The sequence below is a fragment of the Halichoeres trimaculatus genome, unplaced genomic scaffold, assembly GCF_033239565.1.
Source record: "Halichoeres trimaculatus isolate MK-OKI-2021-1 unplaced genomic scaffold, fHalTri1.1 fHalTri1_scaffold_19, whole genome shotgun sequence".
Classification (NCBI taxonomy): domain Eukaryota; kingdom Metazoa; phylum Chordata; class Actinopteri; order Labriformes; family Labridae; genus Halichoeres; species Halichoeres trimaculatus.
The window spans coordinates 27,609,968-27,633,467 of record NW_027437197.1 but is presented as its reverse complement, the minus strand read 5'-3'; the positions used below and the strand labels follow the sequence as shown (position 1 = coordinate 27,633,467).

Here is a 23,500-nt window from a genome sequence, read left to right as displayed (position 1 = left end):
GGACTTTGTGCTCTAGCCTGAAACACAATCTCTGAACTGAATTTATGTGTTTCAGTTTTTCCCTTTTGCAAAATGAAAAAAAAAAATCACAACACTACCAAAAAGTTGTCACAACAAGTCATTTTGTTCAAGCACCAAGTTCATGTATTTTCAGCACTTTTTTAAATTGAGTTTTAAGACAAAAAATAAATGTTTGACAGGTCCTCCAGTAAAATAGCTGAGTAGTTTCAAGTTTTCTTTAAAAAAAAGAGGGGAGACAACCAGAACACAATACAAAGCGTGGCTGTACAACACATTAGAGAAAGAAGTAAAGAAGTATATATCAAAGGTAATTACCACATGAAAGGATCACATGTGTAATATGCACATACATGAATATGTAAAGACACACACATAAGAAAAGAATGTAGACATATCTGGATCACAGCATTCAGCGAAAGAAAAAATAAAAGGTTTATTTTTTAAATCTCAAACTTTGTTTTTAGGTTGAGGCGACTGGATGACCAACATGTTTGGCTTTGTGCTGTACCTGGCTGCACTCAGCCTCCTGACAGGTGAGAAGCTTCACCACCTCCACCCTGCCTGAACTGCAGCCTGTCAGCCAGTAGGGAGAGCTCAGTTTGTTTTGTCTTCACTGTTGGGGAGCTGTCATATGTTTACTCTCTGTCCTCAGGATCTGAAGCGGTGTCTCAGACATTCATCAGTCCTGGAGAGGTGAACATCACCACCTGTCCCATTTCTTATTATGGACAGAGATATGAGAAAGTCTTTGTGAGTCAAACCCGTCCACACCTTCACCTTCCCTGCAGGTGTTGATCTGAATGTCAAACCACTTCCTGAAACGTGGCCCCTCTGATCCTCTGAACAGGTCAGCCTTGATGCTAACAGGTTTGCTTTCTGCTTCGGTGGTGCCTTCTCAGCTGGACTCCCAAACAGCTGCATCCTGCTGTCAGGAGGCTCGGCTGACAGAGGAGAGCTGGAGGTGTTCAGCAGAGTGATCCCGTTTGGATCAGGTGTTCATAAAGTCCTGCCAGACCTAGAGTCCACCGGGGAGTGTGTGAACGTGATCGCTCTGAAGGACAACAAAGAAGCTGAGGTGAGGAAGAGCTTCTGTTTGGAGTTTGTCTGGCTGCAGAGTGAGTATGTGTCTTTGCTGACAGCATGAACAGACCTCTGTCCTGTTTTTAGATCCAGCAGGTTGAACTTGGCAACTTTGGAGCACAGGCTGTCCTGGGGATCAAGACGTTTCCAGGCTACACCAGAGCAGACGTTGTGAGTTTGTTAAAAGAGCGTGACGGAGGGTTCCTCACATGGATTCAAAGCTTTCAGGCTTTACTGTATTTTGTTACTTGAAATAACAAAAGTGGACCAAAAGTTTTATCACCAAAGAGCTTTTTTCGTCTTTAAGCAGTCCCTCCAGTGCCCTGTAGTAGCTTTACATGATTCACTGTCTCTTTAAGGCGCCACACACAACAAACCCCCTTCCCTCTGATTGGCCAGCTCTCTGAAGGCCTGTTAGGGGCGGAGCTATGAGTAGACCTCCATTCAGTTTAATTCAATTCAAAGAAGTTATTTATCTATTTGTTTATCCCTGAGGAGCATTAAAGGCACAAAGAGCAGTAAACAATGTAAACAACTGACAAAAGAAAACAAACAGCACAGACAGACAGACAGACAGACGGACAGACAGACAGACGGACAGACAGACAGTACCGCACGTTACAATTTAAATGTCTACTGTTTAAAATGCTAAAATACTAAGTTCAGGAAAACAAAGAGGAAAATAAATTGCTTAGATAATGAAAATAGTGAAACATCTGACCTTGGTGTCTGAGGCCCGTCTCATCCTACAGATAACAGAGAAGCTAACCTTTTTCCTTTTTGACACGTTGCAGGAGGCAGATTCTCAAGTGAATGGACAGACTGTTTCTAAAAAGACATTTCAGACGTCTGAAACGAGTAACGGAGTCATCACAGACATCAGCGGCTGCAGACTGTCAGGTCAGCCGGTCTCTCAACGGGAGCAGTAATGACGTGAATTACTGAGTATAACTCTGACCCTAAAGGCCTCGTCCTGACTCTTAGGCACCGTTTTTAAGGCTAACACAACCGATGACTCTGAAATCTGCTCCATGGTGACCTGTGGGCCGGATGGAGTAGCTAAAGTGGTCAGTAAGTGTGGACCCATGCAGAGCTGCCACAAAGGGAGGTAAATATTCAAAGTTCATCCATTTCTTTCACTGTCCGTGCAGAGCTCAGGCTGAGATGCTCTTTTGACGTTAGCTTTGTTGTGGCTAACCGCTAACCTCGCTCTCCTCTCTGTCAGCTGTGTCCCCAGCAGCTCGTGCACCGTGGTTGCTTCTGCTGTCATTAGTTTCTCTGGGAAAGTCCTCAAGGTCCCAGACAGGTGTGGGTACACGCTGCTGTCCATGCCCGGGCTCAAAGTACACGGGGTGTTCAGGGAAAGACAGCGAAAGGACGTCAGCTTTCTGGACCACGTCATTGTGAAGCTGGACGGTGAAGGCATTGAGATCAGCGTGAAACAAAGCAGAGTCAGGGTAAGACACGGACTGTTTCTGCACCTGTCAGACCTCTCAGGGTCTCATCTTTTTTAAGAGGATTGCAATGTCGGTAAGGACGCTCCACCAGCTGATCTTAAACTGTTTCTGCTGCTCTGGTTTCATCCAGCTGAACGGGAACGTGCTGGAGCTCAACGCCACGGCTCAGGAGTTCAGAGGTGTGCAGCTCTCCAAGGACCTGACAGGAGTGAAGGTTAAAATATTCACCTCCAGCCACACGGTTCATGTCTTATTTGATGGGGACAAAGCTCTCATCCGAGTGTCAGGTATGTATAAATATCAGTGGTTACTTGGAAAGAGGTTTTAACATCAAGGAAGCTAACACGGGAGTCACGTTTCCTCCTGAAACTATCCAGGGCTCACAGCAGCTGTTCAGGGTTTATGTGGGGACTGGAGAGGCTTCAGTGGAGACAAGGTGGCTGAGTTCAGCTCCAGAGGGTAAGCTCTCAAACTGAGACCACTGTCTGACTTTTTGGATGGAGAAGCATTGATGATGACCTTTGAAGACAGAGTTCTTCCATGGCTTCTCATTGTTTTCTTCCTCAGGTGTGAAGTGAAGCATGAAGACCCTGCTGACACTTCTATAGACTGTGAAGCTGCAAAGAAATGGTAAACAATGATTCAAGTTTGTGGTTTCCAACACATTAATAAACTGGAGGGAACTCTTTAATGTTCTGATCTTCATGTATCCCTGGATAACTACATGCTTTGATTTGACCCCATGAAGGTGCAGTCACCTGAAGCAGGCTCCTTTCAGCGCCTGCAACAAGCTCATTGACCCTGAGCCCTTCATCACAGCCTGCAGCAACACGCTGTGCAAGTATCCTGCAAAGGACGGTCTGCAGTGCAAATCCCTGGAGGCCTACGCCATGCTCTGCAGCCAGACAGGAAGCCTCAAGATGGAGGAGTGGAGGAAGACAACCCACTGCTGTAAGGATGACTCAGGATGGAAGGTTGTGTTGTGCTTTGATATAAACTCCTGAGCTGGGCTGGCTTTTTCCAACAGTTGAATGTCACATGACCAACAGCCCAATAACTAACCTCTCTGGCTCAGGAGGCCTCATGCTGCTCAAACACAAAACTTGGTTTAACAAATTATCTGAAACTAACCCAATCAAGGATCACAGTTGTGTGTGTGTGTGTGTGTGTGTGTGTGTGTGTGTGTGTGTGTGTGTGTGTGTGTGTGTGTGTGTGTGTGTGTGTGTGTGTGTGTGTGTGTGTGTGTGTGTGTGTGTGTGTGTGTGTGTGTGTGTGTGTGTAGCCGCTCAGCGTTCCTGTCAGGATACGTTCTGCAGCGATCATGAGTTTTGCAGTCAGAAGTACAGCGGTGCTCGACCTCGCTGCCTCTGCCGCGCCCTCTTTGCATCCAAGTACAGCTCAGACAACACGTATGGTGAGTCCCTCAGGCCTCCACAGTTTCTCAGAGCCATGTCACATCAGAGTCTGGAGGGGTTTCTCAGCGAGGGGGAGCTGATTTTGGTTGTTTGGTTCTTTATATTCAGGTGAGCCCACAGTCTGCAAGCACAAGTCGGCCTCAGTGAGTTTAGCAAAGTGTCTCCTGGCCGACCACGGCATCGACTCCTCCATCTTACACCTCAACGATCAGGCCTGCAGAGGGCAGGAGGACGAGGAGACACACATGGTGACCTTCTCCTTTAACAGCAGCAACACCTGCGGTACGGTGATCAAGGTGGGTCACCTTTATTTGTCAAGTCTCTTTGATCCAGTAGCTCAGTGCTTGATGAAGTCTGCAGGATGATTTTAAACCTGTGGGTTTGAGGATTGAATCTCTTCACTGTAGCTCTGACATCTGAGCTCTTTTTCAGCTTTAAAGCAGAAAAACAGATCATAGGATGAGTACTAAAGAGCTGACTGTGCTGTTCTCGTGTCCGTCCAGGTCAACGACAGCAGAATCATCTACAAGAACACCATCATGACTCAGAACATCTCCACAGACGGCAAGGTCTACCGCCACGACATGCTGCACATCGATTTCTCCTGTTTCTTCACCCAGCCAGGCACCAAGAGCATGGCGGTCAGACTCAAACAAAGGTACGCAGACACAGTGCAGGTTATAGAGGCTCTTGCAAAAGCTGTGGTGTTTGAAAATGACCCAGTGTTTGCTTTCAGCTCCGTGGACCAGCGCATCACCTCTGGAGCCTGGAGATACAACCTGACCATGAGGGGCTACACCGACCCTATGCTCTCTTCCCCCATCGAATCTGGGACTGGAGTCCAGCTGGATGAGAGGATCTGGGTGCAGCTGAAGACTGAAGGTCTGGATGAAAACCTAATCAACTTAGTGGCTCAGTCCTGCTGGGCTACCAGCCAGCCGTCCCCAAGCGGGATGCTGAAATATGATCTGGTCATTAACGGGTGAGACATGCTCCCAGTCTTTAAACCTGTCTCTAATGGTTTTGTGTCTCAGTCTCTCACGTCTTTCTACATATTTCTGAGCAGCTGCCCTAATCCCGTTGACGGCACAGTGGAGGTGGTTAACAATGGGATGGGAACATACATCGTGTTCTCTTTCGACTCGTTCCAGTTCAGCGGTAAGACGGGCGATGTCTACCTGCATTGCAAATTGCAGCTGTGTGTGAAGGAAGGGGACCGCTGTGTGCCGGTACGCTGCTCAGCAGAGCTCTGAGAAAACTACAACATGTCAGGCATGACGTCTAACCACAGTCTGTGGCTTTAAAAACTGGTGCTGACCCTCGTAACCCTGACCACGTGTTTTCCTTTCAGAGATGCAACCAGCACGGCAGATGGCGCCGATCAGTCACATCAGGTTATCTGGATGAGAACCCCGTCCTCATCACCATGGGCTGGACTTCTTAGGTAACTTCACAACACTTCTCTCACTATGACAGCAAGAACCAACAGCTCCAGAACAAGAGCTGTCAGCCCGCTTATCAAGAATGAATGAATGAATGAAGGAAGGAAATGAGTGAAATGAATGAAATGAAATGAATGAATGAAGGAATGAATGTCAAGTCAAGTCAACTTTATTTATAGAGCACCTTCAAGAAGACAGCAGTCGATCAAAGTGCTGTACACAAATACAAAGAAATAAGTAAATATAACAATAAAAACAATAAGAAGATATAAAAGCATTGTAATAAAACAGTAAAAATTAAAAAGCTAAAAACTAAGGTGCCTGTGACTTGTATGAGCTAATTGATAAAACGCCAGGGAGAAAAAGTGGGTCTTTAAGGAAGATTTAAAAATCTCTATGGTCCAGGGGGGCTCTTATATGGATGAGGAGACTGTTCCACAGTCTGGGGGCAGCCGCTGCAAAGACCCTGTCACCTCTCGACTTCAGTCTGGTTTTGGGAACCTCCAACAGCAGCTGGTCAGAAGACCTTAGGGCTCTGGTTGGGGAGTAGAGATGTAGCATTTCAGACAGGTAGAGAGGGGCAAGACCATTGAGGGCTCTAAAAGCGATTTAAAGAATTTTAAAATCAATGCGAAAACGGACTGGGAGCCAGTGGAGGGACGCCAAGACTGGTGTAATGTGGTCACGTTTTTTCTTTCCAGAGAGGAGACGAGCAGCAGCATTCTGAACGAGCTGAAGGCGGTTAATTAATGACTTATCCATGCCGATGTATAAAGAGTTACAGTAGTCAAGTCTACATGTAACAAAGGCATGGATAGTCTTCTCAAGATCAGCCTGTGAAAAGCAGGCCTTAGTCTTAGCTAACAGACGGAGTTGGAAGAAGCTTGCTTTAACAACGGCACCGATCTGCTTGTCAAAGTTAAAATGGTTATCAAAGATGACACCAAGGTTCCGAACTTTAGTCTGAATGTTAGAACTCAAGGGGCCCAGATTTTCTGCAAAGCAGGCCGTTGTGGGGGTGTATCCTTCAAAGAAAATTATCTCTGTCTTAGATTCATTGAGTTTTAGAAAATTTTCCCTCATCCAAGCCTTCACATCACTGAGGCAATCGAGAAAATCAATGAAATGAAATGAATGAATAAATGCATGAATGAATAAATGTTAAAAAATAAATGAATTCGAGAAATGAAATGAATGAAATAAAATGACTGAATGAATGAATAAATGAATGAAATGGATGAAATGGAATAAATGAATGAATGAATAAATTAATTAATTAATTAATTAATTTAATGAAATGAATGAATGAATGAATGAATAAATGAATGAATGAAATGAATGAATGAAATGAATGAATGAATGAAATGAATGAATGAAATGAATGAATGAATGAATGAATGAAATGAATGAAATGAATGAAATAATTGAATGAAATGAATGGATGAAATGAAATGAATTAAAATAATGAAATGAAATGAATGCATGAATGAATATATGAATGAATGAATGAATGAATGAATGAATGAATGCATGAATGATTGAATGAATGAATGAAATGATAGGGGTCAGGTTTCAAACGCAGATCTGCCTATTGCTCTGCCCCTTAATGGCCTCCAGAGAGCTGACTAATCAGAGTGAACAGGGTTTGTGGAGCTTTGAAAAGACAGCAGCCTGAGCTGTAGATCATGTAGAGATACTACAGGGGCACCAGAGGGACATAAGATCAAAATAAAGCACAATGCCCCCTTTTTTAAATCAAGTCTGAGCAAAAGTGCAGCAAAAACATACAAACCTCTCTGAAATGAACCCCCTCGTGGCCCAGTTGTTGGGAAACACGTGTTAAATGCCCTCCTGATTGGCCAAACACACTGAGCTGCCCCTGGTTCAAATATGATAGACTGACAAAGATGCACGCTGTATGCACCTTTTAAAAAGTCTGAACACACAGCTGGCATGAGCTGATAGATGAGAAAGAGAGAGCATAGTCAACACGCAGCAGGACGGGGATGAATCAGACACCAACCTGGTGTTTCACAAATCTTCAACTGAACTTAAAGTTGTTTGTGTCTGTAGGTTTTCCTTCAAGTTGGGATCAGAAAGCATACCCGTTCCTCTATTGGATCGGCCCTGATGAAGGGGTCTGGACACCTAGACAAGCACTCTTCTTCTCTCTGGCCTCAGGAAGTGGTTTTATCTCTGTTTGGGTGTCTGGGTTTGTTTTCTGACTGATGGTGACTGTCGGGCTAAAAAGGTGAAGGTTTGACATGCAGCATGAAAACAGTAGGTACTACGGGATAGATCAGAAACCATGGTTCAGGTCTACATCAGTGGAGTCTGTAAAGGGGATTATCCTCCACATTAAAGAAGAATAAACTGCGCTGGATGTTGGTTTGATTGTTTCTGCACATGAACTCTCAGAGCTTCTGTTATCTTTGGTTTTCTGACATCAACACATCTGATGTTATGATCCCAACCTTCAGTCTGTGTCATAAACACAGGTGGAACTCTTTGTATGGGTTAGATTCCTTTGCTTTGATACTTTGGCATCAATAAAAATCATTTTTAACTGAAACATAATGTTTTGATCTCATTTTTTCATCACTGTTTCTGTCCCTGTGCCTTTGGATGACATGACATCTTTGCAGGAGTAAAGACAGTGAAGAATGATACAGAGTTCCTCAGAGGGAGACTGTGTTTAGATGACATATGAAGGCAGAGCTGATGAAGTTACTAAATGTGAAACAGTACGAGCTGGTTCGCCCTGTGGCTCCTCCACCCTGACCATGGGAGGTACTCTCTCTGAGCTGTCCCTCATTCTTCTTCTTCATGTTTGAAAGTTTCTGTCTTATCTCCACAGACAAACGTCCTCCTCCTCTCCCAGGCGGTCTCAGACTTCTTCATAGGCTTCCTCATGTTCTTTTAATCATCCTCATCAATGGCTGCTGGTACCAGGGTGACCTCGTGTGTAACCTGTACTGTACGATTGACTTTATCCTCACGTCCTTGTCTGCAGGGAACATGGTGCTCATATCAGTGGATCGATCCGTAGCCGTGTGTGACCCTCTGCGTTACTCCTCTAAGGTGACGGTGAAGGGGGTCTTAGTCTGTGCCAGTCCGTGCTGGCTCTGTGCCAATCTGTATAACGGGATCTTAACCAGGAACTACTTCACACGGCTGGGTTAGTTTAACTCCTGCTCTGGGGAGTGTGTGGTGGTGATGGATTATGTTGAAGGCCTTGCAGATGTGTTCTTCACCGTCATTGTGGTTCTGTATGGGAGAGTGTTTGTGGTGGCTGTGTCTCAGGCTCAGGCCATGCGCTCTCTCGTTGCAGTTCAGCAGAGGTCAGTCAGAATCACACTGAAGAGAAGTGAAGTGAGGCCAGCCGAGACTCTGGGTGTGTTTGTGGTCGTTTTTTTTCTGCCTGTGTTTTTATTTCTGTGTCATTCTGTCGGGACAGGACGGTGAGATCAGTGCCTCCTCTGCAGCCTTCTTCACCTGTCTGTTCTAATTTAACTCCTGTCTGATCCCTCTGATTTAAACCTCTGGCCCTGAGGCCAGAGCACGAAGCGCGGTGAACTTATCCAAGGTAACTCAGATCTATCCAGGATTGAGTAACCGTAACAATGGCAATCAGGATAATTGATAGCACGAAGCAAGTTATCAACACGGTAACTTAACCCAGGATAGTGATGGGTCAACTGGCTGTGGGAGGAACGACGATTGAATAAAAACCTCTGACTGGCCGAAAAACCTGTCAATCTCAGAGCAGGACAGATCGTTTTGTAGTTTGGCACCAAATATCTAGGCGGAACCAGAAGTACAATTTCTGATTTGCACTTTTAGAAAACAGAGCATGTGTGACTCGTGCAAAGGATTCAGTCGGTGGTTGTAAGTAGCAGTTTGTGTTTGTGTTTTAAAGGAAAGAGCTATTTTCATGGTAAATTATTTCACATACTTATTGCACAGGTTCACACTTAGATTTGCACATATTCAAATTCTCGCTGCACCTTCACTTCATGAAATACAGGTGCACAAGTATGTTTTGCACCTGCTGCAACAATAGGTGCAAAATGTGAGCATGTCAGTGTTGAAATATGTGACTTGTAGAAAAGGATCTGTGCACCTGTAAATCTGATTTGTGAACCTGTGAATATGATTCATGCACCTGGAAATTTGATTTGTGCACCTGTGAATGCGTATGTTTGTGTTGTATTTGTAGGAAGAAAAAAAAATCGACACATACAAGAAATTATTTTACAAGTACACCACTCATAGAGTGTTGGAAATCATACTTACTGATACACATACAAATTCAATGTACACAACTACAAATTCAATGTTACAGGTTCTCAAACCTTTTGCACCTGAAATACCTTCATAGTAATCCAACACGTTACTTTTTCTAAACCCGTAATCAGATTAAATTTACTTATCCAAGTCACTGTGCGTTAATACTCTTTTCATCTTTCTTGTAAAATCATATATCTACCTTTTTCTTGCTTCTCTGGGAATGACAGGAGTAGCGTATTCATCATGTTTTCAGCATGTGGACAACTCATGTGTAATATCAGCCAGCTACAGAAACGTAAACAACAGAGAGATGCACGTTTTTTAGCTGGAAACACACTGTTTTGAGTTTGTCAGTTAAAGATTACATAAGGTTTGTCATACGCTCTGTGCTGGCAGTTTGTTTAAGATCCTTAGCTGAAACTTTTAGGAAATTAGAGATCAGCACACCGAGGCTATAAAAGGCTGGAGAAGTTGTTCGACTTTTACCGGGGAAAAGACGAGTCTTGTCTTTTACTGTAGCTCCCTCCATTCCATGAGCTGAGCCCTCTGTTTAGTATAAATCCATCGTTAATGAGCAGAGCAACATAACGTAGGCTACATCAAGGCACTCGATGACAAGCAGGGGTGCCCAGACTTTTTAGACTGGAGTGCCCCAAGCAGCATACTGAGGATTATGTGAGCCCACACTCCAGCATAATTTATTTTGGCTTATTGTACTAAAACGAAAGGACAAAGGACTACAGCTTCTTTAACAAAAAAAAAAAAAAAAAAAAAAACAAGAAAAAGGAAAGAAAGAAAGAAAGAAAGAAAGAAAGAAAGAAAGAAAGAAAGAAAGAAAGGAAGAAACCAAACTTGACCAAAATGAAGCATTTAAAAAAAAAAAGTGAATCCAAAATTGAACAGACTAGTGCTGGAGTGCACCAAAAACAGTGTTACGGTTTGTAAACCAGCTTAATTGACCAGGATCCAAAAGCAAACTGAGACAGAGGAAGCAGTTGAAGTGGTTTTATTTGCTGAAGGGAAGAGATTGGCAGAGTGGAAGAGCTTGGGCAGTGTGCAGAGGGCTCGTGGAGGCACACAGTAGAAGTACTAATACTCTGGCACCGGACTCTTTTCCTCCCAGAGCTTAAATCAGGGTATATGCTGAAACCCAGAGGTTAATCTCAATACCTTTCTAAGACTTTTTTAAAAAACCCTTAAAAAGTTTTAAGACCTCATCACTATTTTAAGCTGTTGGTAACAGCCCATCTTTAGCAGTTGTGGTTTGAATTGAAATAGAATTGAGGTAAGCTGTGAAGGAATAAAGCTTGAAAGAATAAATGAAACTACTGGCAGGTTTATTGACACTCACATTTTTGTTCCCATACAACAGCAATTATTCAAGGCCAACTACCTGAAAAAACAAGAACTTATTTCATCGTTATCAAAATTTAGCACATGTGCGTCAGACTGTGTGATTTGCTTTCCATCCGCTTCCTGTGTCCACCATTGGCATGCTATTGATGACATGTAAGCAGGCGGCTCCGAGGCGATCCAGATGGACTTGAATGGTTCAGTGTGTGAAACTTTGCATGTCCATTTTGCCAAGCTCCAATAGCTGACAGCTTCACTGGCTGAATGCTTAACGGCACAATCAGGGGACAGTTGCAAGGAGAAAAAGAAAAATTTATGGATACTTTAGGGTCAAAGCTTGAACACCAATTGAATTTAATACCTCATAAAACCATACTTAAGACTTTTTAATACTTTCAAAGGGCCTAATTTTTCCTATAATTGATTTATCAACTTTTAATTCTTTTTAAGACCCCGCGGACACCCGGTTAAATGCAGTTTTGAAGAGGGTTTAAGCTTACATGTGTAGAGCTGCAGGAGGGAGCCAGTGCAGGAGAGGGAAAAGCCCAAGACTCTGTGGGGGGGAAAGAGGGGAAAACACTCCAAACAAGTGAGATTCACCACAAATAGTACAGTAAAAGCTTTAGTTGTATTTTGAAATTCAAAATCTTTAAAATGAATATTTTTGTTTTTAATTCTACAGTACACATTACACAACTATGTCTGCATATTCCTCTAAAATGAAACATGTAGAATAATTATATATATATATATATATTTATATATATATATATATATATATATATATATATATTTATATATAAAACACAACTTTGCCAGATCATGCAGCTGCAGGTGTTGGTAGCTGGTGAATGTAACGATTAAAGTTACTTTTGGACAAACTGAGTTACTTTTGAAATTGAATAACTGGTGAAGTAACTAAGCTACTTTTTAAAAGAGTAATCAGTGATCTGATGCATTTTTTTGAGGTAACTGGCAACACTGCACCCGGCTGAAATCTGAAGTGTGATGATGTGAGTCTTACCAGGGCATTTGCGTGATCTTCTTTTAACTCTATTTTTTTTTGTTCAAAACAGCTTTTTTCATGATACAAAGCAACATGGTGATGGATTATTTGTGGTTTAAAAGGTGACAACAGTCAAACTCTGTAAATTCAGACAGTAGTTTAGTGACTAGACGGTGAGCAGACAAAGTGTTCCTCACAGCCCGGTGCTCTGAGACGTGTCTGTAACGAGTAACGTTAGTGAATCCTGGTTCTGTCCTACCAGAGCTCATCTACCAACTCCAACCTCACCAAGCAGAGCTAACATAACCTAGCGCTTCAGTTTATTGATAGACTCTCAAGCTTAAATAAACCCCTGCAAAGTAACTGCTGACTGTGGGTTGATATGAACACTGGCACACAAACAGCTTAGCCCGTGTGTTTTAGCCCTTAAGTCATGTTTTAACTTTTAGCTTATGTTTTAGCCTTTACATCATGTTTTAGCCTTTATCTCATGTTTTAAATTTTAGCTTGTGTCTTGGTCTTTAGCTCATGTTTAAGCCTTTATCTCATGTTTTAAATTTTAGCTTGTGTCTTAGTCCTTAGCTCATGTTTTAGCCTTTAGCTCATGTTTTAAATTTTAGCTTGTGTCTTAGTCTTTAGCTCATGTTTAAGCCTTTATCTCATGTTTTAAATTTTAGCTTGTGTCTTAGTCTTTAGCTCATGTTTAAGCCTTTATCTCATGTTTTAAATTTTAGCTTGTGTCTTAGTCTTTATCTCATGTTTTAGCCTTTAGCTCATGTTTTAAATTTTAGCTTGTGTTTTAGTCCTTAGCTCATGTTGTAGCCTTTAGCTCATGTTTTAAATTTTAGCTTGTGTCTTAGTCTTTAGCTCATGTTTTAAATTTTAGCTTGTGTTTTAGTCTGTAGCTCACGTTTTAGCCTTTAAGCTTAAATATATTTCACATCTTATATCTTGCACTACATGCACTGTGTAGATAGTTGTTTGTCTTGTGTTCTTGCTAATTTTTATGTATTTTTAAAATCATATTATCCTTTTATATTTATATAAATATTATATTTATATTGAAATTTGTGGTTTGAGGCTGGCTGCAGAAAGTACAGACACAAACTACGCACACACCAAGCCTAAGAAACAGACTTTTACATAATCTAAAACATGTTTATAGCCTGGTGAAGGAAAAAAAAGAATTGGGTCTAAAACACTAAACTTATCCACTCAGAGGTGCAGCTCAGCTCACGTGACTGGCGGGCGCCCTAAAGCTTTTACTCAGGAGGCTCAGACTCTGCCTCTTGTGTCAGTGTTTCCAGTATGGCCCCCGTAAACAATCGGCTTCATCACTCTGCATCAGAAACAGACAGGTGACATCACAGAGACTACATCCGTATCTTATCCAGTATGGTTTTAGCTCGTGCTCTGTCTCTCTCTTGTTTACCTTTCCTCTGCTCTTCTGCCCTTTTTCTGTCTGACAATTAGGCTCCAGTGTCCACCATCACTACAAAATTAATCACAGAAATCATTTTCAGCAGAGAAAAACACAGACTTTACTTCTTGCTGAACCTGTCTAGTCTACACACTGTAAATAGATTCATGCTCTCTGGGAAAACACAACCCGACCACAGACACTAACAAATGACATGTAGAAATGACACAGTGGTGCTGATCATCTGATTAAACCCTGGATTAGGAACAAGCATATATATAAAAGTCAGATTATTTAAAGTCGCATAGAAAGGTCCTCACAGGGCCTTTAGGGAAGTCTGCAGTAAATCATATCAGTTTATTAATGCACATTTAATCTGAGCAGTGGATGAAGCAGATATCACAAAGCTCCTCTGGTTTAAAGATAAGAATTTCTGCCGAAGATCCATGGCACTGTAGAGATGATGTAAGGAGACTACCGGGGGGGACCACAGTGAGGCGGGGTGAGCGGCAGGTGGGTGATGTAAGAGCGTGTTTCAGGTATAATAGCTGTGAACCTGAGGAGGGGAGCGAAGGGATGGGGGAGGACTGCTGCTGGAGGACAGCTGCTGGAGTTCAGCAGCGTAGCAGCCCCTCCGCCCTCAGATGATGGAGACCCTGGAGGAAGCTGAGCTCTGCTTTCCTCATCTCCTTAATGCCTCCTGTAAAAAAACCCTTCATCCTAGGTTCATATCCACGCTCATGTACATCGCTCTGTCCATCATCTGTGTGCTGACCACCACGCTCAACCTGCTGGTTTTCATCTCCATCTCTCACTACAAGTACAGATCATCCTCCTGCCTACAGGTGTTGCTTTACCTTCTGGATGCTGTGCTTTCTGTTGACTGACATGTTGCTCTCACACCTCCACAGGCAGCTCCACACACCCACCAACCTCCTCCTCCTCTCTCTGGCTCTCTCTGACTTCTCCATCGGCCTCCTCATGGTGTTCCAGGTGGTTCTGGTGGAGGGGTGCTGGTACCTGGGGGATGCGATGTGTGCTTTCTATTTTGTCCTGGACTACACCTTCACCTCTGCCTCCATAGGAACCATGGTGCTTATATCCATCGACCGCTACGTGGCCATCTGTCACCCCCTGTGGTACTGCAGAGTGATCACTCGGGGGAGGATGGAGCTGTCTGTGTCTCTGTGCTGGCTGCTGTCTCTCCTCTTTCACTGTGTGCGCTTCAGAGAGAACCTGGAGTACCTGGGGCAGTTTAACTCCTGTGTGGGACAGTGTGTGCTTGTCATTGACTATGTGTCTGGATTTGTGGACCTAATCATGTCCTTCCTGGGTCCTGTCACTGTCATTGTTGTGCTGTACCTCAGAGTGTTCACTGTGGCTGTGTCTCAGGCACGAGCGGTGCGGACTCATGTGAAATCCTTCACCCTGCAGTGCTCGGTCAAAGTTGTGAACCTGAGGTCTGAGATGAAGGCAGCCAGGACTCTGGGCGTGGTGGTGGTTGTGTTTCTGTTATGTGTGTGCCCTTATTTCTGCATTGCTCTCTCAGGTCAGAGCATGGCGCTCGACTCTTCATCTTCTGCCTTAATCATCTTCCTGTTCTACTTTAACTCATGTCTGAACCCTCTAATTTACGCAGCCTTCTACCCCTGGTTCAGAAAAACCATCAGACTCATTGTGACGCTGCAGATTCTGGAGCCCGGCTCCTGTGACACCGTACTTTGAAATCACCACTTTAAACCCTGATTAATTTGAAAGATGCCTTCATTTTAACTTCTTATTTCCTGTGCCATCATGTTCCCAGCTCATATGATGTCTTCACTGTGGCTGTAGCTGCTGAAATACTCCAACCTAGAGTGAATGACTGAAATGAAAAGTCCTCCAGCAATATTTACTCTAACAGTGATGTGTCAGTCTAATCTTATCTGATCTACAGACAGAAGACACTGGTTTGTTTACATATATAAAAGCACAGATATTCAGTAATGTGACCCATTGAAACACAACCATTATGACAGGTCTGTCTTTTTAAAGGTTTGAATGATTATTTCCCCTCATGTGTTCACTCTAAAGGAGGTAATACAACAGCATAACAGACACTGTATGTTCAACAGACATGTGAATAAAGTGATGTCAGAGCCTTTTTGAGTTTTCATGTGCTCTGTTATTAGACCAGACTGAACAAAGTGATGTGTTCAGGCTCAGATGGACTGATGACTTGTTGGTCACAGAGTGATGCATAAATAAACCTCACCCTCACAGTCTAAACCAAGGTCTCAGATGTTTATCAGAGGGCCACATGTCATTTTTAGGACCATCTGAGGGCCAGCAGCCCCAACACACACTTTTATTTGTTTATGATTTTATTCTGTAAAATCAGTCCCTCAGTGAGCTCAAACCTCTTAATTTCAACATCACAGACTGATGACATCACAGCTCACCTGTCACTCAGGTGTCTCAGACCCCAGATGATCAGTGATCAGTTTTCTGCAGCGTTACATGCTGCTTAACCTCCCTCTTGTGTTAGGGTCGCCACCGACCCGTTTTAGTTCCTAAATGCATACAAGAATCACTTAAAATGTGATTATTGCATCAGGGCTTTTTGACTTTGTCAGGAACCTTGATTTCAACAAAAATTTAACAAAAAAAAAAAAAAATTCACAACATTATAAAATGCTCTGGTTGAAATTATCTCCTTTGTAGTGTTATGGTCGGTTTTGACCTGGTTATAAAAATAAGATTATAAAGCAATAGTAGGAGCCAATATAGAAATCCTAAGTGTACTGTCAGCTAACACACTCAGAGCCATCTCCTCTCCCAATCATGCGAGCTTCAGGGGACGCCCAATTGTCCAGTATTGCTGAAAAAAAAAAAAAAAAAAAAAAAATGGCATGTCCACCATGTCAGGTCACTTCACTCATTTAACTTGCAGATGGCACATCCCCAATTTGCAGCATACAAAAATAAAAAGATTTACGGTGAGCAAAACTCTAGATAAATTTTTTTGAGAAAATGAGGAAAAAGACACAGATCAGCATAGCGATGTAGAGGAGCAAGTTTCTGAGGGAGAGGACAATAAAGAGTACCAGCCAGAAGACACAGACACATCTGAGTCTGATGAGGAGGTGCTGAGGCTGCTCCTGTTGAAGGTTTCAAGTCAAAAAATGGTAGGATCTTTTAGATTTTAGTACCTCAACATGCACATGGCAGGGCAACTGCTGAAAATGTCATCAAAATGACTCCTGGTATCTCAATTTTTACTGTGCCAGAGTCATTGACATAAAAAACTTGTTTTGAGCTATTTTTGCCACACATGTATCTAAACACACACACACACACACACACACACACACACACACACACACACACACACACACACACACACACACACACACACACACACACACACAAAGGCAAATTCTTGCACGCAGATACTTTTTTAACTGATTTAGCATTCTAATAGTTTTGGAAGTAATAATCGATTTCTAAAGGTTTGATTGGGTCTTATTTGTTTCAACTTCTAAATTAATACTTTGTGTTATAACATGTTCTGTGTTTCAATATGTTCACATCAAAGTTCTACTGCTGTAAATTTGTTTTGTTCATTATCTTGAAGAAAATACATGGGTCGAAAATGACCCCTAACACCATAGATGTTATGATAGTTAATCATTTCAAAATGAAAAAATTAATCAAGCAAATTCAATTCAGAGATGTGTTCTATACCCTTTAGTAATATTCAGGGATATTATTATAAGGTTATTTTTTCTTTTTTTCTTTTTTTTTAGTTGAAATCGGGAGGTATACTTATAAAAAAGGGCCCAGAGACCCACAACAAAAATATTAAACCCAACATTTTCATGGATAAGGACGCCTGACAAGGTAACCAAGAGATGACAAAAAAAATTGGATGATAATTTTTTGTTTTTAGTGTATTTTAAAGCTGATTTAAGACACAGGTCGAAACCGACCCATTAACACCAGGGATGGTAACAGAAAACTAACACAGGAGGAAGGTTAAACATCAGCAAACTCTGTTTCTGACCAAGGAACATGTTCTCCATTAGGGGGCGATATGGGCTGGATATGACAGGATGCTTTTATGGCAGGATCAGGTTTAGGATTTGTTTTTCGATTTTGTATTTTTCCTATGACCTCAAACCCTCAAAACCCTGAATTTCTCTTTGGGGAATAATAAAGTGCATGGTTTTGTATTTCAGCCCCAAATCTCTCTAATGTCTTCTTTCTTATGCTCCAGTTTTTGTCTTTCCTGCACCACTTCATCACTTTAATCCACTCTTGTGTCCTCTGATGTGCTTTTGAACTCATCCCGATAAATCTATTTATTTGAAGACGCCAGCTAAAAAGGTGTTAAGAATTGACAGAGCTTTAGCTTTAGACCAGCGGCCTGTTCTTAGTCCACATGGAGTTTAGAGAGACTTCACAGATAGACTTTGGTTTGAGACCCTGACAGAAAGTGTAAATGTGCCCTTGGTTTAGAACAGGACTCCAGATCAGTGAGACAGTGGTACTGGTTGTAGATAATATGAACTTTAATATCAAAGCTCAAAAAGAGCATCATGACTTTCTGCTGCTGGTTCAGCCGTGAAGTGAGGGCCATACGTACACAAACACACTCATGTTAACTTCTAGAGTCAGTGAAAGAAGGTTAGTGAAGTTAGTGTAGAAACTGGCTGCTTGTCCATTCATTGTTTCAGGATAAGACCATGTTAGTGTCAGAAAAGCATCACTCTGCTCAGAAACAAAACAACTGATGACAGAAACTTTCAGGAGATTGAACCTGTGAAAGGAGAGACAGATCAAATGATGCATCAAAGCCAGAACATGTCATATCAGAAAACATTTCATTCACATTTCTCCTGTCACTACTCCTTTAACCTGAGTGGACTTAACAGCTCACTCAGTACTGTCAGGATTCACATCATAGTGTCATTGTCATCCTCTGTGACTCTGTGTCTCTCTTTGCCCCTTCCCTCCTGTGCTGGTTCAGCGCTAGTGCTTAGTCGGTTCTAATCACATTCTTCCTAAGAGCTGGTTTACCGGTTTGGTTTACCATCAGCAAAGAGCCAAGTTGAGCCGTTTCATTGTTCCACTATAAAACGTCAGTACGTCTGCTACGGAGAGTTTGCTCGTCCCTCTTTTTCTCTTTCCCTGTGTGTGTGTGTGTGTTTGTGTGTGTGTGTGTCTGCGCATGTGTGTGCATTTGTTTGTGTGTTGGTAAACTGAGCAGATCTCTGCCTTGCGCAATACAGAGCAGGTGATAAATGTGAACGTGTGAACATGAAGCAAAAGTGACCCCGTCATGTAAAGGTAAATAACATCAGACTGTTTAGTTTGTTAAATGAAATAATAAGGTACAGACCTGATCTATAAGAGACAATGCATTACTGCTTCAGTTTCTCCTCCAGTTAAAGTTATGAACCAGTAAACGCCAACAAAAAAGACGACTCACTCGGCAGCTTTGCTTTTTAAGAATGATAAATAACATGAGACTTTTTAGTCTGTGTAATAAAATGATGAGGTATAAAGCTGATCTATGAGGGAGAAAAGGCTTTGGTGCTTTGATTTTGACTCGTTCTCAAATGAATCAGGAAACTGACAAAACAATGGACGACTCGCCCAGCAGCTTCCCTTTTAAACAATGACTGTTTCACATTTTTACCACAAAGCTGGTGCTTGGCTTTGGCCCAGCAAAGAGTTGGTGTTTGCTAAGATACAGTTTTTAGGATCGGGGATTTTATTCTATTCTATTCTATTCTATTCTATTCTATTCTATTCTATTCTATCTCGAGCCAGAGCTTTGTCTGTGAAAGCACAAAAAAAAAAAAAAACAATGTCAGGAACTGGCTTGGAACTAGCACCAGTACCACTTAGGTGGAAAAAGGGTATCTGTGTGTCTCTGTGTGTCTGTGTGTGTCTGTGTGTCTGTGTGTTTCTGTGTGTATTTATGTGTATTTCTGTGTATTTCTGTGTGTCTCTGTGTGTCTCTGTGTGACTCTGTGTGACTATGCATGTGCCTGTGTCCCTATAGCACCTGAGTGTTAGAGGAGTCTGGCTGCAGGATCTTCAGGGTGACAATGAGTCTGATGGACTTTCTGAACCAGGGGTAGAAGAGTGCGTAGATGACGGGGTTAGCACAGGAGTTGAAGTAAGTCAGACATATGACGAAGGCAGCAGACGATGCATTGAGCAGGTTATCTTGACCAGTTAGAGCAGTGCAGTAATACGGACAGAGACAGATCAGAAACACAATCACTACGATGCCCAGAGTCCTGGCCGCCTTCAGCTCAGACTTCTTCATCGTTACTCTGCTTTGTTGCTGTGAGACCTGAGAACGAATAGCTCTAGCGTGAGACACAGCTACAGCAAACACTCTGAGATACAGCACAACAATCACCGTGATGGGCACGATGAAGGTGAAAATCAGGTCTGCAATGCCAGTGATGTAGTTAATGAAGATGATACACTCCCCGAAGCAGGAGTTGTACCTGCCTGGTTTCTCTAAGATGTCCTTCAAAACCAGACTCTGAAAGAGCGCAGCGCACATCCAGCACAGAAGCACACACACCTTAGCCCTCTTACGGGTCACTTTCCTGGGGTAGACCAGAGGGTGACAGATAGCCACATAACGGTCCATGGATATGAGCACCATGGTTCCAATTGAGGCAGAGATCACCATGTAAGCCATGTACTGATACAGAGTGCACATCAGGTCCCCCAGAAACCAGCAGCCATCAATCAGCATGATCTGAAACTGCATGAGGAGACCCACCAAAAAGTCTGAGACCGCCAGAGACAGGAGCAGGAGGTTGGTGGGAGTGTGGAGCTGCCTGTGGAGGACATGATGAGCATGATGAGCATTATTCAGAGTATTCACATCATCCAGAGCAAACAGACACACAGTCAGACTCAGCACAGACAGCTGTCATAAACCCATGAAACAAAAAGCTACTTGAAGTGGGAGATAGAGATGATGACCAGCAGGTTTAGAGCTGCAGTGACCACAGAGATGGTGGACAGCAGGATGTAAGTCAGCATGACCTCAAAGACAGGTCTGATGGGCTTCCTGCAGGATGCATTGAGGAGCCGAGGAAAGCAGAGCTCAGTCCGGTCCAAGGTCTCCATCCCTGAGAGGAGGGCCAGCAGCTGCAGGACCACAGATCCTCTGCAGAGCTTTATCCACCTGCTCCTGATCCAGCCCTCCTGTGACGCTGAGGGGGTGATGGACAAGCAGCCTGCATACACACACTGCACCCACACTGCACACACAGCCTGCACACACAGCCTGCACACACAGCCTGCACACACACCATGCACAAATACACACACTGCACACACACTGTACACAGAGCCTGCACACACACCCTGCACACACAGCCTGCACACACAGCCTGCACACACACCATGCACACATACTGTACACAGAGCCTGCACACACACCCTGCACACACACACACACTGCACACACACTGTACACAGAGCCTGCACACACACCCTGCACACACACTGCACACACAGCCTGCACACACACATTGTACACACACCATGCACACACACCATGCGCACACACATTGTACACAGAGCCTGCACACACAGCCTGCACACACACCATGCACACATACACACACTGCATACACACTGTACACAGAGCCTTCACACACACCCTGCACATACACACACACAACCTGCATACACAGCCTGCACACACAGCCTGCACACACACATTGTACACAGAGCCTGAACACACACACCCTGCACATACACACACACACACACACACACACACACACACACACACACACACACACACACACACACACACACACACACACACACACACACACACACACACTGCATACACAGCCTGCATACACAGCCTGCACACACATTGTACACACAGCCTGCACACTCAGCCTGCACACACACATTGTACACACACCATGCACACACACACTGCACACACATTGTACACACAGTCTGCACATTCAGCCTGCACACACACCCTGCACACACACACACACTGCACACACACTGTACACAGAGCCTGCACACACACCCTGCACACACACTGCACACACAGCCTGCACACACACATTGTACACACACCATGCACACACACCATGCGCACACACATTGTACACAGAGCCTGCACACACACACACACACACACACACACACACACACACACACACACACACACAACCTGCAAAGTTGTGTCATGATGAGTCTACAGACTTGCTTGGTTATCATGGAGAAAAATCTGAATTGCATGTGCTGACATTCGATTGCAATAATCCTGCAGCCCTACAACACACTCAACCCCACTTTCTGTCAATCTAGTGTCTCCTTATGTCAGCTTAGACCTGTTCCTGTTGGACCAGGCTCCAGCTCATAGGCCCCTTACCGTCACCTCACAGGATCCTCACAGGATCCTCATGGGACCCTGACAGGATCCTTACAGGCCCCTTACAGGATCCTCACGATCCTTTTTGTGCCTGAGACCCCCATGTCCTGCTTCCTTGAAACACCATCTCCTGATTCAATAAGCTTCCAGACCCTTTTGTCTAGACCTTTCACGCCTTTTGCCAAGCTTCAAGGCTTGGTTGCAATGTGGATTCCTGCAGCAGAAAGAAAGAGTACCTTAGGGGGCGTAAGTATAAATGTTTTACACTACCTGCATTCGAGGTCTTTCCTTCACTCTGACCACTTGCATGTTGATTGGCCTTTTCTTTGCAAAGAAAATAAAACCTTGCTGGCTGGCAGAAGTCTTCATTTCATTCTTCACCAGAAACAGGAAAACTTCCACAACACCGCTCACAATTTTCTCACAGGCCCCCTACAGGATCCTGTCAGTATCCAACAGGCCCCTCACAGGCCCTCTCACAGGATCCTCCTGTGTCCCTCACAGGCCCTTTACAGGATCCTAACAGGCCCCTTACATGCCACACCGGATGCGAATTCGCAAATTTAAACGCTGTATGAACACCCGAGTCTGGACTATCATTGGACTGGACTATTTTGACAAGCTGAGGGGCGACGCGCATCGCTATGCAGGCAGAGTAGAGAGCCCGCTCATTTAGAGACAGAGAGCCCAAAAAAGCATCTGAAAAACAATGAGCAGTGCTTTTGAAAGCATAACAAGAGAGTGTGTGAAAGCCTTGGAGATCACAACCAAGGCCTGCAGCCTCTTCCTGGTAATCCACCTCCACTGGCCCTGGCAGGCTGTTCCCTGCAACCATATCCTCGACCCCTGACCCATGTTCCCGGAGGTCTTCCAGGGGATAATGAAGGGATCGAGGAAAGAGAGGACCGCAGAGAACTTCCATCTTTTCCCTGGCTCTGCCCCTGTCCCACACTTTCCTCCTCTCTATCAGGTAGGTGTCCCGGCTCTTCCATCTTTTACGACAAAAGTCCACAGAAAAAACACAGTCGAGCTCAGTGATAATCTGTGCAGGCAAATCCAGCTGGAAACAAATATTTACAGAACCTGTCTCCTCAGCCAATTTCACCCAAGCCTGCTCCTTTTTTCCGGTCTCTGTAGAGTACACACATCATATCGTATAACTCTGGATGATGACACACCGCACAGATTATTCTCTCCTCCATCGTCCGGCAGGGTTGGAGTCGGAGCAGGTGGCGGTTTCCCCTAACGTCATCAAATCAATGACGTCGTGGGGAAATGTCATCGCTGATTGGCTGCCGCGGCACAGCCTCACGCGAATTCGCGTCGAAAGTTCAATATTTTCAACCCAAACGCGCCGCGCCCACCGCGCCGTCAGGGGCAAATCGGCGTCCAAACGCATCTTTGCATTGACTTGGTATGTAATCTCGACAAATTCATGTCCGGTGTGGCCGTACCATTAGGCCCCTCATAGGTTCATCACAGGCCCAACACAGGCTCCCTCACAGGATCCTGACAGGCCCCTCACATGCATCTACTTTGCCATATGTGGTCTCCCAACTTGTCTCTACCTTGTGTTTTAGAGTCAAGTTTA

General features: G+C 43.8%; 3 protein-coding genes and 1 pseudogene across 3 annotated transcripts; 3 read left to right on the top strand and 1 right to left on the bottom strand.

The window, feature by feature from the left end:
- Positions 1-499: 499 nt before the first annotated feature.
- LOC141808692 (alpha-tectorin-like) lies at positions 500-7,752 on the top strand. Its single transcript, XM_074695366.1, has 18 exons — positions 500-554; positions 674-771; positions 869-1,096; positions 1,189-1,272; positions 1,896-2,001; positions 2,086-2,209; positions 2,327-2,558; positions 2,689-2,845; positions 2,936-3,017; positions 3,126-3,188; positions 3,307-3,509; positions 3,841-3,972; positions 4,082-4,269; positions 4,477-4,631; positions 4,710-4,955; positions 5,040-5,202; positions 5,325-5,417; positions 7,489-7,752. The coding sequence occupies exons 1-17, from the start codon at positions 500-502 to the stop codon at positions 5,415-5,417; spliced, it is 2,409 nt and encodes an 802-aa protein (XP_074551467.1). The 3' UTR covers positions 7,489-7,752.
- On the top strand, positions 5,833-8,953 carry LOC141808691 (trace amine-associated receptor 13c-like; annotated as a pseudogene).
- Positions 8,954-14,128: 5,175 nt separating this feature from the next.
- LOC141808325 (trace amine-associated receptor 13c-like) lies at positions 14,129-15,209 on the top strand. The gene is made up of 2 exons (XM_074694867.1): positions 14,129-14,304; positions 14,396-15,209. Exons 1-2 carry the CDS (start codon positions 14,129-14,131, stop codon positions 15,207-15,209), a joined length of 990 nt encoding a protein of 329 aa, XP_074550968.1.
- Positions 15,210-19,530: 4,321 nt separating this feature from the next.
- On the bottom strand, positions 19,531-20,630 carry LOC141808326 (trace amine-associated receptor 13c-like). The gene is made up of 2 exons (XM_074694868.1): positions 20,458-20,630; positions 19,531-20,335 (listed from the first exon to the last, which is right to left on the bottom strand). Exons 1-2 carry the CDS (start codon positions 20,628-20,630, stop codon positions 19,531-19,533), a joined length of 978 nt encoding a protein of 325 aa, XP_074550969.1.
- Between the last annotated feature and the right edge of the window lie 2,870 nt (positions 20,631-23,500).

What these genes read in the sequence shown, in the direction of transcription:
- LOC141808692 (XM_074695366.1), top strand. Translation starts at nt 500, where the DNA reads ATGACCAACATGTTTGGCTTTGTGCTGTACCTGGCTGCACTCAGCCTC. An exon ending in CCTGCGGTACGGTGATCAAG is followed by an intron (nt 4,270 to 4,476) that starts GTGGGTCACCTT and finishes GTGTCCGTCCAG; the next exon opens with GTCAACGACAGCAGAATCAT. An exon ending in TATGATCTGGTCATTAACGG is followed by an intron (nt 4,956 to 5,039) that starts GTGAGACATGCT and finishes ATTTCTGAGCAG; the next exon opens with CTGCCCTAATCCCGTTGACG.
- LOC141808325 (XM_074694867.1), top strand. Translation starts at nt 14,129, where the DNA reads ATGATGGAGACCCTGGAGGAAGCTGAGCTCTGCTTTCCTCATCTCCTT. An exon ending in ATCTCCATCTCTCACTACAA is followed by an intron (nt 14,305 to 14,395) that starts GTACAGATCATC and finishes ACACCTCCACAG; the next exon opens with GCAGCTCCACACACCCACCA.
- LOC141808326 (XM_074694868.1), bottom strand. Translation starts at nt 20,630, where the DNA reads ATGGAGACCTTGGACCGGACTGAGCTCTGCTTTCCTCGGCTCCTCAAT. An exon ending in ATCTCTATCTCCCACTTCAA is followed by an intron (nt 20,336 to 20,457) that starts GTAGCTTTTTGT and finishes TGTCCTCCACAG; the next exon opens with GCAGCTCCACACTCCCACCA.